Consider the following 19838-nt stretch of genomic DNA (forward strand, 5'->3'; position numbering starts at 1 on the left):
GATATAAATCCGCCTTAACGCGAGGGCTGAACGTTTCTCTTCCACATGTCTCTTCAGTGTCGCTTGCGCCACTTAGCGTCCCGTCTGGGAACACGCACGACGCGTCAGATGACGCTGCCTGTTTACAACTGCCAATGAACACGTGGCGAAACGAATCGCGAGCTGTCATTGGCCAACATGGCCGACAGAAGGGCGGGGACTCTCCCCCGGAAGACCAATAGCCCCCGGTATGTAGATTTCGTTTGAAATTTTCCCGGGAAATCTGAGTTTCGCGGGAGGGCTCTTGAGCGCGTAAACCGTATCCCTTCATTCATCAGGCCGTTTCCTGAAGCCATTTCTAGACGGGGGAAACGAGAGTTGCGCTACTTTTTAATCCGTTGCATCTGCCTAAATGCACTTTCTTAAGGACAAATACTTTACAAAAGTCGATGCATCAGACTGTTATCTTTACTTCGGTCTGATTATTTTTGTAACTATCGCGGCGGATTAGCAGACACGGGCTTGAAAGTACAGAGGAGAGAAAGGGGTTACCCCGAATACGCAAGATGAGGAGAGCGATCTCCTCGGCTCCGGACAAAGTGATTTTATCGGGGGTCGGGGGCTCTCCTCTGGATAACAACATCATTTTAACAACTCTCACGGATCGTTTAAACCCCGGTCAAGCCAACGCGACGTATATCCAAATAATAACCACCCCGCCGCCTTGCAACGTTACACAGACATCCACTGTGTGTTTGTCTGAGGCGCAGATAAACAACATTTACACAACTCCACAGCAGGCTGCAGCAAACGGAGCCGGACAACGACCCGCTCTGGGGAGACCGCCGGTAATGACCCGCACCGCACGGTTCAACACGTCTTTGACAAACACACACGACCAAATGTTAGCTCGCTATGCTAGCTGAGCTTGTTGTTCGGGCAGCTAGCGCTAGCTGCTGCTCGGCGAGGACGAGCTAACTAGCCGAGTTACTCCGGCGGCTCCGCTGCTGGTCGCTGCCCCACAGACCGAGGAGGAGGCTCGCGGCGAGTTTAAGTTAGTTTTCGGGTTCACAGGAGCGCGGACACGTCCTCCGGACGGCGTGTTATGCTAACTTTCGTGGTGTTTTTTTTGAGTCCGCTTGAGCCTCGAAGCCAGATGGAAATATTGGTAAGAGATGAGTAACGTTAGCGGTCGGCCTAGTGGCTGCTGTCGGTGCCCTAATTTGGGGGTAGGTGGCGAGGGAGGGGGGGTGGGGGGTTGTTGAGCTGCTTTGCTCTTAGTTACCTACTTTTCTAAAGCTTTCTGACAGACACGAATGGCCAGACGTGCGAATTCACGTTTAGCTGAAAGCTTCACTCGAGTTTAGAAACTACTCGATATGTAGTGTCCCTCTCGGGCGCGTGAAGATGCGAGACAACTTGGGTGAAGCCTGGCAGTGAGTTAGCTCTCAGGGCTAAGTAACGTTAGCGGTATTGATCGAGGCACGTTACTCGCTGGGGGCCTCGGATCTTAATTTTCGCACCAAGTGGTTCGTGTCCTCTTTTGCGATTGTGAATAAAGTGTGACGTCCTGGTGGCCAGCAAAGTAAAACTCGGGGACTTTGGTTGCTGTGCGGACTGATTGCACGTTTCCTGTGTTCTCTGGCTGCACAAACCACACAGAATAGTTTCGAGCAGCAACTCCGGGGTGTCGGTTTGTTCACGGCTGTTCATCTTTCATGAACTCGACCAGCCTCGGTGTCTCAGGCTGGAGCCATGACCAGGCAGGGGGTGAGGGGAGCTGCTTGCTGATATAAAATGGCTGACATTTTGACTGTCAACAGAGGGCATATTATTCTTTCTCAGACTTAAGCTTGATTAAGCAAGAAAGTAATATACATGTAGTTTAGTACATGCACCCAGTGAGCGTTAAGTGACTTAACCCCTCTCCATGGGATTTAGAGGGAAATCAAACACAACTGGTGTGTTGCTCAGACACCAAAGCAGGATGGATTCTTGCCAACACAGAAGTTACAAGGGTCCCCTGGTTGAAGAGACCATTCACTAATCCACCATGCCAGGTTTAACAGTAATGAGGACTAATATGCCAATATAGGCTGGTGAAAGAAGAAGTATCCATTTCTCACTGAAAAATAAGCAATGGTATTTCAGGGATTGTTATGAGGCAGAGGGAATTCATATTTTGCTGTTTAAATGCCCCGGGGTGTTGGCCACAGAGCCTAAATGGTCTCACACATGGTGTCCAGTACAGCAGTGGTGAGGAGGCCGCCTATAACATACCTGCTGTTGCTGAAACCATATAATGAACATACCTCGTTTTTGTCAAGCTGCACCAGAATATAATTGCTATTGGTTGGGATCTATTTTTAATATTTAAAGTGCCTGGGTTAATTCACAGGGATATCTGGTCTCTACTGTGTGGCAATGTGATTAAACTCAGGTGTGACTCACTCTTGGGCGAGCTGGGTTTGTCTTGGGCAAAGCATTCACAAAAGAAGAAGTCAGAAACACTAGATTTGCGCAACATCCTGAGATCAGCAGTTTTAACATGATGCACTCCAATTTTGATAAGACATCTCGACCATGAAATGACAGGTTTGACTGCTCCACCCCCAGAAATGACAGAAAGATGGCTCTTTTTGTCAATTAAAATGGAAAGGACAGCAGGAGGTATTCCATGACCAAAAGGAATTTCTGTACCATGTGCCTTTATCAATATACACACCTTTTCATTACTTGTCTTAACATGTTTAACTGTTCTAAATAGTTCAGAACTTTGGTGCCGGGGACGCACACACACACACACACACACGATGCAAGTAATGATGCATTCAGGATGACACCTAAATCCTTGTGGCTTCAAAGATTAGATGCCTGCCAAATAACCAAAACAGTCATATCTGCTGTTTAACACTATATTTTTGTCCCTAGGCAAAAAGGCGGTTGGCGCTCGATGATTCAGACCACCAGTACCAGTCAGAACCAGCCAGAACTCCAAGAGGCCGAGGAGGGACCGCGGTGGCCAACGGGGCCCGGCTAAAGACACCCAGAAGTAAGAGGCGCTCCGGCACCTTGAACATGTCTCCTAGAATTTGACCACACATTGATACAGCGGCCTTCTGCGGGAGAGGCGGTCCGCACCAAGTTTGAAACGAGAACAGCCTCGTTTCAGCTCGTTCAGACCGTTGTTGGATACATTGGACACTGATGATGTAGACACTCGCCAACTGTTAAAAACAATCCTTCAATTCTCTCTCTAAGTGCAATAGACTTAATTTCACAGTTGATGCATGGGAATAACAGGCACTCAACATTATACTCAAGTATTACAAATTCCTTTCCATTTCACACAGCGTCTAAATGTCTCTGCACTTCTTAGGAGTAGCATCAACACATAATACTTTTAAGAATACCGTCTGGTTTATATTCTGTTGATATACTAGTTTTCAAATGAATTATGTCATGTATATTAATGCACCCGTCATGTTTAAGTGACATGTCATACCACAAAATAACAATTTGGATCCCTTAAATTTCACTGAAAGGCTAATTGAAACTTTAAAAGAAACACAATCTGTACTGAAGCAGTGCACGACCTTGTTGAGTGCAGCCACAGGATGTGTTGGAGGCTGAGTGACACGCTGCTGTGCTCCTAAGGTGCCGTCGCCCGCCGATGAGTGGAGCCGATGCCATCAGCATCGATATCTAACTCGCAGCCCGACATAAATGTCTGTTCGAGTTAACTTCAACTCGTTCCTCGTTGCTTGGGATTCCATCGTCATGAAAAGCTCTCGTTCCCAGCTGGTTATGATTGATTGAGTCATTTACCTCCAGCATTTCCTGGCATGTCCCGCTGTATTGCATTGGCTTTAAACCAATGTCGTCAGCAGTTTCCCAAAAGTGTCCACACCTTTCTACGGCTGTTTATTGAAGCTAGTGTGAGAGACTCATGAGCCACGTGACTTTTCCACATTATGGACGGGTTCACAGTTTACTTGGTTCCATGTCCTTCCAAGTTTAAATGTTATTTGGACGTTTTATTTGTTTTTACGTCACGTCAAAAAACCCAATACATTGTCGTTTTCAATTCATTTCTCGTTTCCTTCTACTTTTCCTCTACAGTAGCACCAAAGTCCCCACCAGAGAAGACTCGATACGACACCTCCCTGGGCTTGTTGACGAAGAAGTTTGTGGACCTTCTTGCTCAGTCTTCTGATGGCGTCTTGGACCTCAACCTCGCCGCTGAGACCTTACAGGTAATTTCAGATCCAAAGAAGCTGTGTTGGCGATAATGTACATCTGCTTAAAGCATTGAAAATATATTTTACTTGTATACTTCTATATCTTTCATCCCTGTATTTTATATTTTATTTTTTATTCTTGTGTGTTTAGTTTATTAGTGCTGCTACTGCTACGACAAATTTCCCCTTGGGGATTAATAAAGTATATATCTATCTAAAACGTTTCTGATGTTTGTGTTGGGTGGTTTGCTGTGATTGGTGACTTACACGGTTAACTTAACCACTCCGTGGGTGACTGATGGACCTGTTTCCTCGACATGCAGGTACAGAAAAGGCGGCTGTATGATATCACCAATGTGCTAGAAGGCATTCACCTCATCAAGAAGAAATCAAAGAACAACATTCAGTGGATGTAAGTGCTCACCCGGACACTTTGTCACTCAAATACTTAGTTGTCATATTTTTAAGAGACGCTCTCCGCCCTGCCGTGCAAAGCGCCCCACTCATCGGTCCCATCGGTTTGGCACGAATGTGTGTCGCAGATTAATTACAGTTTGATCATCAGTGTGAAATAACGTTTTACTGCCGATCGTTTTCTGCTAACATTCAGTAAAAATATGAGATCAGCATTGTTGCCTTCTAGTCTCTGATCCCTGATAAGTTGAACCACAAATCGATGCTGATATCGGCAGGAAGGAGGTTGTGTTGTTGGCAGCACTGGAGCGAACAGCTGTGGCCAAGGGGGCGCTTGGACCTCAGCACAGACTCATTAAAGCAGCACATCTTCTGTCACTCACTCGGAGGCTTTCACACCCCTTTTCGAACAAGACTGTTTCATGACGGGTCAACACCGGTCTTCTTTTTTTCGGCCTATGTAGCGCAGCCTGCTTACGGGCCGAGCCCCACATGGTTTGTGCTCCGACACGAGCGGCGCCGGCTCTGGCTTGGCAGGACTCATGCTCGCCACTCAAAATGTGTCTCATGCCATGTACACCAGCTTCTATGACAAAACAAAGCGGTCTGTATCAGCCGATCAGGGTTTCTCTTTCAGATTGATGTACTCCTTTCTTTCCCTGCTGATCTGTTTTGTGTCTGAAAACAGGTTTATAATCCGATGCGTTTTGTGATCCGTCGCCACCTTGTGCTTTCCTGTAACTGCTCTGTTAGTTTCCCCCCTCGTGGATATGATGGGGTTGGCCTACGTTTGGATGCATCTAAAATCAATTCAATCCACATCAGTCAACTAACTTGTAAATAAACACAGACAAACTGCTGTGCTAATCTTGTATCAAACGACGGTAAAGCATTTAAGCAAAATGATTATTATTATTATTATTATTATTATTAACTGTCATCTGTCATTATCTTTTGTACAGACTAAATATTTTCAGCGCTCTTCATGGCTGCGATATTTTTGCCTCTTTGAAAATACAAACTTCTGCTTAAACAATGTATGCTCACAAGGAGGATTTCTTTTAAAACTAAAAATGGTGTCATCCCAATCATGAATACGTTTTATTATTTTATGGGCATGTGAAGTACTCGGCCAGTACTAAATCTGTTTTGATTCACCCCTCTCTCCTAGGGGCTGCAGTCTGTTGGAGGTAGAAGGGGCACTGAGCCAGAGACAGAAACTAACGGCAGAGGTTTCTGCACTGGGGGAAGAAGAGCAGAGGCTTGAACAACTCATCCAGAGATGCAGCTCGGACATGCGACACATAAGCGAGTTGCAAAGCAATCAGAAATATCCTTTTGTTGTTTGACGTGACATCCACGAGAGAGAGGAAAAATGATGTTCCCATAGCTCTTTGCCAAAAGGATGGCGGTGTATATTCTTTGCGCACATGCCTGTTCCTGCCTCACCGTGAGACCATGACGGAACCCTGAATTATGTTAGAAACATACCGGATCGTAAGCCGAAGTCTGCGGCTTAATCTTCCATCTTTCTTTTGATAACATCCATCCTGTCTTTTAACATTGTCTACAAACCATCTTATCTGTAACACACACATAAAGCAGATGTTTTTACATTACAGTTCATACAATGTAAAGTAACTCGTCTCGATGAAATCACTAGCACATGTCTGCAGTTTGGAGGCTTCTGAGCATCTTTTGGCTTGCACATGCATCTAATGTTTAGCATTGACATGTACTGACCATGTTGTTATTTCTTTAACCATTTCGTTTTCACAAATGCCTATGTAACGTACCAAGACATCAAACAGCTGGGAAACCTCCGAGACCAGACTGTCATCGTCGTCAAAGCGCCCACAGACACCAAACTAGAAGTACCAGACCCGGATGAGGTATGTGTACACTTGATGAACCCACCAGCTGGATCTGCCATGTTTGTCGAGACTTTTGGGGAAATTGACCAAATGATTTTACACACAAATATATTAGTATGCGTGAAGTCTTGTGACGAGTCTGCTAAATGCTAGTCTGGATGAATAATCCTGTCTGAATGGGGTTTATCATGAGAACGACTCTGAGGCTGTGGAGGCTGCATGTAGTTTAGGTGACCCTTCTAGAGTTGGTGTTGCTGTTTTGTTTTCCCAGGTTACGATGGGGACGTAAGAAGTTTCAAGGTCTATAGCCAGAATTAGTAAATACGTTTTTACAGAGTTACCAGTTTATTAGGTACACATACGAAACATATACAGACTTGAGTACTGTTGGTGTTTAAATATCGGACACACATTTAGAAGTTGAGGGCATATGGATAATTTTAGCTCAGCCTCTCCATCTTTCTAATGAAGTCTTGTCTATTTGGTTTCCTTCCAGTGTTTGTCAATCCATCTGACCAGCACCAAAGGTCCTATTGAAGTCCTGCTTTGTCCAGATGAGGAGAATGACCCCAGGAGTCCTGTAAAAGACAGCAGCACGGACATCAATGGGAACTCACCTTTCCTCAAAGTCCTTCAAGGTTTGTCTAGTTAGTCATAGGTGTGCACCAAAAATAATTGATTGACGTTCAACTTTCTCTTTCAGGAAAATAGATAGGGTTCTGCTACTTACACTTAGGGTCCTTTAAGACACACAGTGTGGACATATAGACTGGCATATTAACATTAAGCTTGAGACGGATGCTAATTTGAAACTTAGTTTATGTTGTACTGCATTTTTGACATCACAAATGTGGAAAAAAATGTAGCTGCTCTTGGTGCAAAATTATACATTTGGAGATCGACGGTCATTACTTTTTATGATCTGCTCTCTCCAACATTTAATGACTGTTTGGCACTGCTGTGGTTGTAAAGGTACAAACAAAGATATCTAGATTCTCCAGGCTGGTGAAGGCTAGCGTAACAAAGCTGGAGTGAATGAAACCATAATCTTGCTGATATACATTTGTTATTAACTGGCTGATAACTTGTTGACTTCCTTTTTCTTTCACAGGTCCCACTTGCTCGTCCACTTCTGCCATCTCCTCCCTGGCTCCACCTTCTTCTTCCTCAGCCGTCTCCGTCACCACCCTCTCCCCAATCTCGTCCCCTTACACTAGTCTGCTCCAGCAAACAGAAGACCAGATCCCTTCAGCCTTGGGGCCTTTCTTAAACCTTGGGCCTCCTCTTCTGGACCAAGATGACTACCTTTTAGGTTTGGGAGATGACCAGGGAATCAGCGACTTGTTTGACGCCTGTGACTTTGATAAAATGCCCTCCCTTGGCCTGGATGACCTCTTGTGCAGCTAACATTGGGTAACAGAAATTCATAGGGAAGGAGGGAGAGAGACTTAGTGAGGGTTTTAATGCCGGTGCCTGACTGTATTTAGTGGAAACCAATTCTAAATGGATGGAAATGAATTGCTGTGGGCTAAATGCCATGTTCTTTCATGGTGTGAGGGATAAATGGCGTGCAGGATTTCACTCAAAAGACACGACTGGTCAGTGTAGAGACATATCCACTGCTCTTTGTCTCCGGCTATGTAAGGCCTTGAGTGTAGCTGGGAGACATCCTAAAGCTGTTTTTTGTTCACTATACACTTGGAGGGGAAGGCTATACACTTCTGTGTATGACGCAAGGAACAGCTCGAAGGAAAACGCCCCACGCACCACCTGGCATTAATGCACATCGTGGGTGAGCACACGTGTGATGGCAACTGAGACGCACAGATATGATAGCCAAAAACCATCCGTAGAATGCTCAAGGGAAGGGATGGAAAACCATTCACTGAATAATCTCGAAGGATCCTGCAAATATTTAACACACAAGAAAGGCTAAATTGTGAATGTAAACATTAAAGGCAGTGTTGATAATCTTTAGGAGGATTTTTGAAATATATATTTTTAAAGTTCCTAATACATCCTGAGAGCCATCCATGAATGAAATGCTCTGGCAGAAAATAAAAATAATCTGGTATCAGTCGCTGTCGCAGGACTGTAATAAGCACGTTCACTTGTTTCATTCGGCCCTGAATGCAGTGATTGGTTGCCTGTCTCCCTGCCTGCCTGAGAGTATTCTGCCCGGGCCCTTATTGCTCGACTGCAGTCTTCCACAAGCTGCGAGTACCAACGATAGCCATATCCTGTTGTTTCGGCTCATTTTTCTATGTTTACATTCATAATAAGAGTGACTTTGGAAGAAGCAACAGGGTGTCAGCGCTGGGTACTTGGCAATTTTCTTGATAGATTTATTCACTTTTCAAAACTAGTGCTGCGAGATACTTTTATTGAAAATGAGTTGGCCAGTGGGCTAGGTGAGGTAACTTTTATACACTTGCGTACTCTTGCTATTTTCATAAGATTATTAACCCTGCCTTTAATATTTTTACTGAATTAGTTTTTTCTAAAAATCTTTCGCATCAAAGCAATTGTGGAATCAAATTACGACCGTGTGAATCAGAATCGAATCAATTTGGGAAATTAGTGGCGATACCCAGCACCTCATAAATATCTACGAGACAGATCGACATGGTCTTTTCGTTGCCCTGTGATGCATTCACTTGACAGATGTCAAAGTTCACCCAGATGTGTTGATGCCAAGTGTTTTGGGGGATAACTAATGCCTTCTTATCCATTAATGATCTGATATAGGGCTCATGCTGCTGACTGGTAAATAGGCATTTTGCGTGTGGGACATTGTATGCATTTGAATTCATTAGTTTAAAAACTACGCAGTTTTGATACACGGCAGTCTCAACTAAAGCAGTTGTTATCCTCTGATTAAGTTAGGTTTTGGTCACCTGTTCTTGTCTCTGCCTGCTCAGACACTTGTTTGGCATTTGGACCTATAATTCTAAAGTTACTAAAGGATGAGAACTTTGTCCATTTAAGCACTGTTTAGATGTATTGAGAGCTGCAAGAAGTTCAATTACGGTTTCTGAGTACATAGGACATTGTTACCCAACTTGATGATGACAATGCAACTAATAGGAGTGTGTAGTCTAAAAGGAGACTGTTGTACACTAGTTTTACATGTACAAAATACTTACAATATGCCTTAAGGCTAATAATTCATTAGATCCCCTTGCACACAACTTGTCTCTCGTGCTATATCCTCCGTATTTAAAAGGATTTAGTAGGTGAGTTTAATAAGGGATCTTTGTTAGCTGTTCACCTGATCAGCCTGTTGTCAACTGTTCATGTGGGCAACCTCATATTTTGTAATTAAATTTACAGTTTGATGCATACAAACATGTTCAACATGGGAACAGAGATTCAGATGTTTAACTTTCCATGACCCATGTGCGAACGGCAGAATGAAAGCCATCATACCTGGGCAGTGTGGGTTAAGCAAAACCAACTGATGTACTTGTATACGCCTCGCACGTTGGCACACATGATATGCAAACTCTGATATCATCTAACTCGTACCTTTATTGATACTTTGTGAAATCAGGACACAAACTTCCCCTTTCTTGCTGCTTGTCCCTTCATCTTCATCAGCAGAAGCTGCCATAACCAAACATACCCTAATGCCTCCTCACTTGGACTATGTGCTGTGAAATTCTACTGTGGTTTGATTGGTAAAATTTAACTTTGAACCACTTATCAATGCACGCTGCCTACTCTGTGTGTCCTGGAAGCAGTGTGGGAGAGAGGAATGTATTTGTCTTTTTAGTTTTAATAAGTGTTGACTTTTTAATAGATTTTTAATACTGTAGAAATAACTAATGCTATCCAGGTCATCTAAGCAACAAGTGGCCAGGGCCCACTAATTTAGGCTTCAATATGTAATGAAAGGCCCATAACATTATATTTACAAAAACATGGAGGAAAAGAAAAAGAAAAAAAGAAGAAGTACTAATAGACCCCGTTTTTTAAATTGTGCAAATGCAGTGCAACACGCCATGTTTGAGTGTTGGCTTGGTCCTACGGTTGTGTTGGGCGGCTGAGTCTTCAACAGCGGTTGAACCAGAAAAGCCAGCGAGAGGACTTGCTCACTGAGGATCTGACGGGATTTGTTTTTGTTGTGGTGTTTGGAACACCATTGCAGTTAACTTCTCGTGTTTGATGACATCCCTTATAATAACGGAATGCAAACATCTCGTCTGAAACCCTGGCTTTCAATCTAGAGAAACCTGCGGCTGCGGGTAATATTGCTGCTGTTAGTGTAAACTCCCCTTGACTTGATTGATGTGCCCTTGAGTAATTGCATGTGTGAGTAATGTGAAAGAATAGCCTGCCATGTGTAAATTCATGTACAGTTTTCAAAAAATGTCAGTGCACAAGGTACTGGAGGCTACCTCTCACTTAATGTTGGACTATAGTAATAGGGCAGAGAAGTAAATGCCATAGTGTGTGTGTGAGTCTTTGAATTCCCCTTTTTCATAGAAATTCCCCGTGCGTTATTTAGATGTGATGTTGGATATTACATCGCACCTTTTCTTTTTCGATATGTGAGATTTCACTCGTACCCTGATTCAATGAGTATGCCTTTGCTCTCAAACCGGTCTCATACTGTTGCATCTTAAATTTGAATATAGGGGTGCACATTCAATCGGTAGAAAAGTGGAATCTCTTGTTTTCAAATTTTTTCCCCCATAAGTTATTTACGTCTTGGTTTCATCTCTTAGACACAAACATGTGTACATATTCAATGATGCATTCATGTACTCATTCTCTCGCAGTTGGCCTGTCTGCGCTTTACCGGCCATTAGGAGACATTGCCATGGCTATATACACCACTGAATCATTATCAGTGACTTGTGTCCTCTGCTAAAGTGTGTGAGGGGTTTGCTTCTGTGACACCGTGTGTCCGTTTTATTTTTGGAATGATGAGAGGGAGTCTGACAATTTTTTTTTCATGGAGAGTATTGCCTGTTGAAACAACTACGCAAAATCAAAAAACAATCATTAACATGAACCTCACCCATTCAGTTGAGGATGAAATACAGTTTCTTAGTCAGCATAGAGCTTAATTAGTGCTATCATAAGTTAATGTACAAGTTGACTTAAATGCACATAAATGCTCTGATTGATAACACAATTCCTATAGGCATATTTATATACATTTATTTTATATGTATTTATGGAGAGAATCAAGCTCTATTTTCCCCATTTGGTGCACAAATGTGCTATTTACAAAGGTAATTATATTTTCCTCCATCTATTTCAAGTGGCCAGAATCTGGTCCAAATATTTTATCCACTTTTACATGATGGAAACATGATTTTTTGAGAAGATTGTACCTTTCCATGGGTTTCTATTGGAATGTTAAAGATTTTAATGCACCGCTGAAGCTTGTGTCATTGCCGGTGAGTCTGACAAATATATAAGGGGTGACATGAAATTACAGCTCCATCATTTCTAATGTGTGATTCATGGAATTTGACCTTACATAATCGCTTCATTAGGCTAAATGTGGCGTTAACTGTAGTGAAGATTGAAACAGCACTGTTGTACCTGCTATTTGCCTATGGTTATTCTCAAGCTGTTACCAAATACAATATACTGATCGGTAAATAGTCTGTATAGGTTGATGTGAAATGGTAACCATTTCATAGGAAAGAATGGATTGTAAAATGATATTGCTGCCTGTTTCCACTAATTACAGAAAAATGTATCACAACGAAATTTGAATGCATGGGTGAAAGTATCAGTGTGCTGTTGAATGTTGAAGGTCATATTTGTTGTCTTCGATGTATGTTATACACGTTTCTTTAATCTGTCAAATGAAGAAGTTTAGTTGTTTTTGTTTGGGGGGAGGGAGGGAGGGGGGGGAGGATACATGGATTTGTTTTTGTACTCTGGGTGTTTGTAATTGAACATTTGAATAAAGGCAGTATGATTATGGAAATGTGTTTATTCTGTCTTCAGGTTGTTTTTATTTGTTTAATATATTATAAAACTCAATCATCGCTCAGTTGAATTGCATGGGCTTCAATGATGCGCTATGAACTCCAGTCGCGTACAATACACACTCTACTAGTTTGTCCCTCGTGACGCACCGTACTGCGGACAAGTATGGCGGTCTGAGAGTTGTGTTAACTGTTTTGATGGTGTAAATAATACAGTTTTCCATCTCCAAAACGCCCTTTCTTCGGAATTCTTATTGTTCTGAACCAATAACCACAACGCGTCTCAGGTAAAGCATTTGTACAGTATTTTAAGGGGTCTCACTGCCCACAATATGGGCACGTGGGTAGAGGCTAGCTACTCGGGCTAGCCAAGCTAATGGATAGCTTACGTGTTACCCAACAAGATGTAACCATAGCCTGCTAGGTTTCTGTCATATACACAGCTGTTTCTAATTTGTAGTGGTCAACATTAATGGGCATGCGGTCAGTTTAATGGGGAAAGTCGAGCGTAATTAAAAAGAAAATAATGGCGTATCATCAGTGGTGGGCTACTCTACAGGTATTCACTTAATATGTGATAACAAGTTAGCTAGGATGTATGATTAACGTATGTTTGACCTATAATTAAACAGCTAAGTGTTAAGCTAACTGGTTGGCTTTCAATGCAACGTCACCAGCAGTGGTGAAAGTGAGGGGAACACTAGCTCACATATACTAACCTTAGTTAGAAACCAACATTCAGTTGTACGAAACAGTAAAGGAGAACATACACACGTTATAGGTTCAGTGCATCAGCAATTTGCAAGATTGACTTGCTCATGTAGCTTCAGACATATTTTCAATGAAAGGGGAATGAAATTGTAATTTGAAACGCATTAAACGTTAGCTCTGTTGAGAAAGCTAGGAGTATGATAACACTGTAACAATCTCAAAAAATCTGTCAAATGTATTTGTAGATGTGATGTTTTTATTATATAAGATTTGTCAGAAGAAACATCTGCTCAAATCCAATTATTATTATTTGGATGTCAGAATGAGCTTTATTGTCAATGTGTGTGTCCACACATTGACTCATGAAGCTTTACTTGCTCTTGTTGAAAATATGTACATATAATATACAAATAAACAAGACATTATAGACAATAGAGAAGTAACATTATCATTTAACAATTATTTACAATATAAAAGACAGTGCATTTTGGATAGTAGTGCCAAAGGTGGTCGTCGTGTAGATGGAGGTATTAGTTGTTCATTAGAGTATTGATTAGCAAGGGAGCGTTAATTCATTATTTACATGTATTATTCACAATAACATTAAACTAGAACGGGCACTCGGTAGAGCGCATACCTTCGCATATCACAAGATTGGGCATCGAATCATGAACATTTTGGCATTAGTTGCTGCCAATTGGATACAAATTACCCGCACTATGGTAAAAAGAAGATTTTGACCTTTTCATGACCTTGACCTTTGACCCGATCGATACCAAATCCAACCAAATGGTCCCCGGATAATAACCAATCATCCCACCAAATTTCATGTGATTCAAGAAGATTTTGACCTTTTCATGACCTTGATCTTTGACCCGATCGATCCCAAAATCTAATCAAATGGTCCCCGGATAATAACCAATCATGCCACTAAATTTCATGCGATTCTGTTTAATACTTTTTGAGTTACGCGAGTAACAAGCATACAAATAAATAAATAAATAAATAAAACTAGAATGGGCACTCGGTAGAGCACATACCTTTGCATATCATAAGATTGGGCATTGCATTATGAACATTTCGGCATTAGTTGCATGCCAATTGGATAACAATTGACCGTGCTATGGTAAAAAGAAGATTTTGACCTTTTCTTGACCTTGACCTTTGACCCGATTGATCCCAAAATCTAATCAAATGATCCCCGGATAATAACCAATCATCCCACCAAATTTCATGCGATTCGGTTTAATACTTTTTGTGTTATGCGAGTAACACGCATACAAATAAATAAATAAATACACGGCGATCAAAACATAACCTTCCGCATTTTCAATGCGAAGGTAATAAACATGTACAGTAAAGAATCAGCTCACTACTTGTACATAAAACGTGTTTCATCTCAGTTTTAATCCCTACTGGTATGTACCTGGAGTGATAATTTTTTTATTAAAGCTAGAAAAAATTTATTATTCTACAACACAACCTTCCTTTGGATTCATTAATAGTTTATATATAATATAATTGCATTATAATGTTTCTATAATATATTATAAAGGTACAACAATTAATATAATTTCCTTGATAATTAATTGTTTTTACAAAAACAAATCTGATTTAATTTTCTCAAATGTGAGAATTTGTTTCTATTTGTTGTCTTAAAGGTAACTGACTATCTTTGCATTGTGGACGGTTGGTCAGACAATACAAAGCATTGGATTACATTATCTTGGTCTGAAGAAAACAAACTCGTCAGTTTTCTGACAATTGCTTGATTGATAAAATTGTCAAAAGATTCATCAAAAACAATATATATTTATTTATTTTTTACAGCAGTACTCTATTCTTCCACCTCACTGTGGTAATGTAATATCTTTCCATTAAATAATGCGCTGGGTATTTCTAAAGTTTTTTCATTCATCTTATTCATTGCCCAGAGTTTTGAAAAAAATTAATGTAATAAATTGTTTTTGCTCTTAGTGCATTTTCATTTACATTTATATAATTTATGTTCAAACAAATATTTGGCCATCAAAAGTAATTTTCAACATACATTTTTGGTAATCGGAGTATACTTCTCACCAGGTTAACTTAACGGTTCACAGTTCTCATATATGTGATAGACAGTGTATAGGATTATGCTGTGCTGATAATGGCTCTGTCTATTTTCAGACCATCATGCCGTCCGACTGTGACTCTCTGATTGACGACATTGAGGACATGGTGTCCTCTAGTGACCCCACGCCGCACGAGAGACAGTCAGCTAGAAAGAGCATCATGCCAAGGTCCAGGAAGAAAAAAGAGCTTCTGAGCAACGAGGAGCTCCAAACTGACAGGTTTGTGAAATGTTGATATAGTAGAACAGTAATTCAGGATGAATTTGAGATATTCCCAGTATTCAGTATGTTTTAGATGAGATCAATCCTCCCAGAGTTCAAATAACTGCAAGTAATAAAACCAACCTGCATTCTTTTCAAGATTTTGATGATTTTATTATAGTTCAATTTTACAAATCTTAAAAATAATGGTGCTATTTGGAGCTTTTGATTTGGAGAAGTAAAGCAACTTTGCTTAGTTCTGGTCTTTTTTGTGATGGTGCAGATTATCTGTATTATCGGGTCTGGAGGGGAAAACAAAATTCTGGTGATGGCCAGAAAGTCGTACAGTATTTCATCGCTCCTTGAATATATTCAACTTCACTGGTGAAGATGAATAAATAATAATTAATCTAATTGTGAGCTTTATTTAGGTTGCCACTGGTCCTCATATGTCATGAAAAATGACATAAAAATAAGAGAGCCGTCTTATGGTAATATTACAAAATTTGTATGTTTCACTGACTTTTTATCCGTTAAGTTATTTAAAAAATGTTTCACTTCCTCATGTATCATGAAAAAAACCCTATATATATATATATATATCTATTATCACAAAAATGTGATTTGTCTGGTTTCATACTACAAATAGTGCCTGCTTGTAAGGTCTCGGTCTGGCTGCACCAGAGTTGCGTTTACATCTTTCCAACCAGGTGTGAAAGCACCATAGTAGTCTGTCCCAGTCCCACATTTTTAGTCTTCATCATTACTTCTTGATATTAATGTTCTTTAAATTACCACAAATCCTATAACAAGAACATATTTCATTATTGCTCATTTCTAGTTTGATCCCTGGCACCCAAACAATCTGGATGAAAACGTGGGGCTGCAGTCACAACAACTCTGATGGAGAGTACATGGCCGGGCAGCTAGCTGCCAGCGGATACAAGATGACTGGTGAGAGATCATTCATTGTTGTTGGTTTATATTAAATCTATTGACTGATTGTCAGTAAATATTAATAAAAATAATAACAGCACATGAATGTTATTGATAATATATGTTAATGGAGTAATGTTTAGATCGAAGGATGAATGTGATTTATTTTAGACCGGTGGAATGAAAGTAAACGAATGAAGAGCAAAAATTAAAAGATGACATCACCTGGCATACAAACTGATGTCATAAATATTACTAAACACAAGGGGGCAGTCTTGCTTTGTAAGTAAGCTGTGCCTCGTGTGTTATTCCAGTCGGATACTTTGTTTTGCTCTGAATTGAGATCTTCAACCAAGCAAATGTATTTGAGTAAAACATATTTTTATAATACATAGTATATGTTATAATATGCAACATTTTGCTAAAAAGCAATGCATAGAATCATACAAAAACCTCCTCAATCATCAATTGTAACCCCCTTTGTGTGACTGTGCCCTTTGCCTGTAGCGTATCTTTTCTTTTTCTTTTGCTGTCTTTGGGATGTCAGCAAAAAAACGTTTGTCACTGTAAAAGAAAAGAAAGTTATTGTTGCAGGTTTTGTTCTTGGTTATATAGTATCTACACAAATACAGTATGGGTGTTTGTACTGTGTCTTTCTACAAACAGTGTATGCTAAAAAAAAGAGTGATATTAACCCCTCAGGCATTTCTCTCACCGTGGGGTCTCCACAGCCAGAGAGGGACATTAATCACACACACACACACACACACACACACACACACACACACACACACACACACACACACACACACACACACACACACACACACACACACACACACACACACACACACACACACACGCACTCACACACACTCTTTATTCATGAACACAGAACAACAGTCGCCCAGCCAGCCCCTCATCTGGTAGACCCCTGATCTCTATCTTTTCCACCTTTCTGGTTTTAATAGTTTTCTCTGGAGCGCATTGGTAGCCGGGTGGTTTCAGTGCATGGCTCATTACCGCAATGTCCGGGTTTGATTCCAGCTTTGGAACCATTGTTGCATGTCAAACCTCTCCCCCTCCCCCCATTGTCACTTTCTGTCTATCAAATAAAGGCAAAACAGTGTTTTTTTCTGCCTCTTGAACTCGCCATACAACCTGTGTCTCTTGGCGCATTAGCAGATCCTGCTTTAAACGATTTACCAAGGCTTTTTGTTAAGTGGTAGTTGTTTTACCTTTTGAACTATTTAAACTCAGATTTTTACAAGGTTTGCTTCTCAAAATGAGGTGGACGTTGTGCCATCCGGATCATGGTAGTTGGTGTTGATGTATTGTGAATCTCTGGATATTTAATGTCCATCTGTTGTGGTCCCAGTAATATATTACATTACATTACATGTCATTTAGCAGACGCTTTTATCCAAAGCGACTTACAGTCAGTGCATTCTACCTAGAGTACAAACTAAGAACAACAATAATACAGAAAGTAACATTTCCTCAACATAGTCGAACTACAAAAGTACTATAAGTAAGAGCCATTGAAGTGCTAATCTATGTCCCTAAATTGTACTGATAAAAACATTTTTCTATTATAGCAAATTAGGTTTTATACAAAGGTAGGTCTCCTGCAGTTGTAGAGGCATTTAAGAATGAAGTTAAAAGATAATCGGATTTGAAGTAATCCCCTCTCACACACTTTTACAGGACATCATTTAAATGATTTACTTCTGTCAGGAAGCCTATTTGTGGCAGTCATGTTCTCAGATTAAAAACGTTTAATTCGATTGATCGAGAGATATTTTGTTTTATTGAGTGATATTTTTCTGTGGTGGCAAACACACTGTGCCACATATTCATTTTGAAAGTGAAGTAACTGGTGTTATTTCATCACTCACTTAGTCCGACAATCAATGGCTTCCACTTTGCTGCTCTTTTCTTCCTCTTTCGCAATTTTGCCAACGTTTTTCCCCGTGCACTCTGCTGTTCACTATGCTGATAATGGCAGCGTAATGCCACTGTCGTTACAGATGACATACATCCACCAAGGGCAACGCTTGTTATGAAAGTGTCTTCAACAAAGACACCTGTCACAGTTTTAGAGAGAGAGCTGGGGGTGGGCCGGAGGTTAACACAAGCTGCTGCCTCGTAGTTCTCTGCAGAGAAAGATAAATATATAGTGGAACTGTGGCAATCGTCTTTCATGAAGTGAGTTTGGTGAAGACTTATTCATAGTTAGGGTTGTTTTGTATGCCCACTTTAATTCCTGTGTTCAAAATATCTGTCTCTGAATCTGATTACAGTAAATAGCTTCTCTGGTGGTTTGAAGGTCCTCGGCAGATAAAGACACATTTCAAAACGAAGACGATTTAATGTAATACACTCTCAGGTCATGAGGTTAAAGCATGCTTTTATGGATATTGAATTTTTCTAATCTCTAGATTAGGTTTATTTCTGTGACCTTCTTTACTCCTTAAAGTAGTACAAGCAGTGACCACACGGAGATCCTCATAAAGAAAATCATCCCTCCCACCATTATCTTGCTTTTTGTTCATTTTATACAACTCAATATGAAATGAACAAAGGTTTTCAACCCCGAAATAGAAGAGGAGGTGATGGTGTTACACTCTCTGTCTATCTTTCTTTACAATTGGTTCTGTTCAGGTTGTGAATGGAGCAAAGTTATATCAACAGGACCACCGCTGACAAACCGGCACCGGCTCAGCAAAAGATCAGTCCTCCGTTATTTAGCACTTCAGTTAATATCAATTTAATTTAATTCAATGCTAACTGCTCACAGATCTTGTTGTCTCTCTCTCTCTCTCTCTCTCTCTCTCTCTCTCTCTCACTCCCCCTCTCAACAAAGTACTTTCAAGGTCAGTGTCTCATTGTTTAAGCTAAAGGATTAGTTTGGTTTCTGTCTCCCTTTTTTCGGCTGTTTATCTGTTTTTTTCTCCCTTTGTATGCTTTCTTGTCTCTTTCCTCCGACGTCACTTTCTTTTTATCGCCCCCTCATCTTCTTTGGGTGTGTGTTTCTTCACTCAGTGTTTTTCACTGAGAGGTTGTTGGAAGGAGAAATTGCCTGTCATGGCCAGAATCAGGAGAGATTACACTCAGGAGAGCTGGTGATTGTTTTGAATGGTATCGTATGGAATGCAACACAATTGTCTAGAATAGCATGAAATGGTTTGGGAGTGAATTGAAGAGGGCGGAATAGTCTGGAATGACAAGGACTGAATTGGGCTTCTGAAGGATAGAGTGTGTGTATGTGACCAGACTGAAAATTAGGACGACGAGTTGGTTGAACATTATCCTTTGTGTGTCTAAATGTTGTGTCCTTCACGTGATGATGTCCTATGCATATCAGACAGATACCTCTGTAGTGTCTGCTCATAGCCGCAGAGCCGATCTGCA

The 19838-nt window shown here is 40.8% G+C and overlaps 2 protein-coding genes across 4 annotated transcripts in view; both read left to right on the forward strand.

Annotated features, from left to right (window-relative positions):
- The first annotated feature begins 362 nt into the window (after window positions 1-362).
- LOC130213349 (transcription factor E2F3-like) lies at window positions 363-12469 on the forward strand. Of its 2 annotated transcripts, none has more exons than XM_056444892.1 (8): window positions 363-827; window positions 2911-3031; window positions 4102-4235; window positions 4544-4632; window positions 5806-5964; window positions 6412-6526; window positions 7005-7146; window positions 7620-12469. In XM_056444892.1, exons 1-8 carry the CDS (start codon window positions 546-548, stop codon window positions 7913-7915), a joined length of 1338 nt encoding a protein of 445 aa, XP_056300867.1. In that variant the 5' UTR covers window positions 363-545; the 3' UTR covers window positions 7916-12469. The 2 variants fall into 2 exon arrangements, with proteins under 2 accessions (XP_056300867.1, XP_056300869.1); XM_056444894.1 differs by lacking the exon at window positions 363-827 and adding an exon at window positions 1006-1147.
- A 178-nt stretch (window positions 12470-12647) lies between these two features.
- The window catches only part of cdkal1 (CDK5 regulatory subunit associated protein 1-like 1), a 230079-nt gene continuing 222888 nt past the window's right edge, over window positions 12648-19838 (forward strand). For both annotated transcript variants that reach the window (XR_008835463.1, XM_056444982.1), the window contains exons 1-3: window positions 12648-12749; window positions 15343-15506; window positions 16330-16442. Coding sequence is in view for 1 of the 2 variants with exons in the window: in XM_056444982.1 (XP_056300957.1) it covers window positions 15349-15506; window positions 16330-16442 (271 nt within the window). In the remaining variant the exon portion in view is untranslated. The remainder of the gene's footprint in view (window positions 12750-15342; window positions 15507-16329; window positions 16443-19838) is intronic.

This window comes from Pseudoliparis swirei, chromosome 22, assembly GCF_029220125.1.
Source record: "Pseudoliparis swirei isolate HS2019 ecotype Mariana Trench chromosome 22, NWPU_hadal_v1, whole genome shotgun sequence".
NCBI lineage: Eukaryota > Metazoa > Chordata > Actinopteri > Perciformes > Liparidae > Pseudoliparis > Pseudoliparis swirei.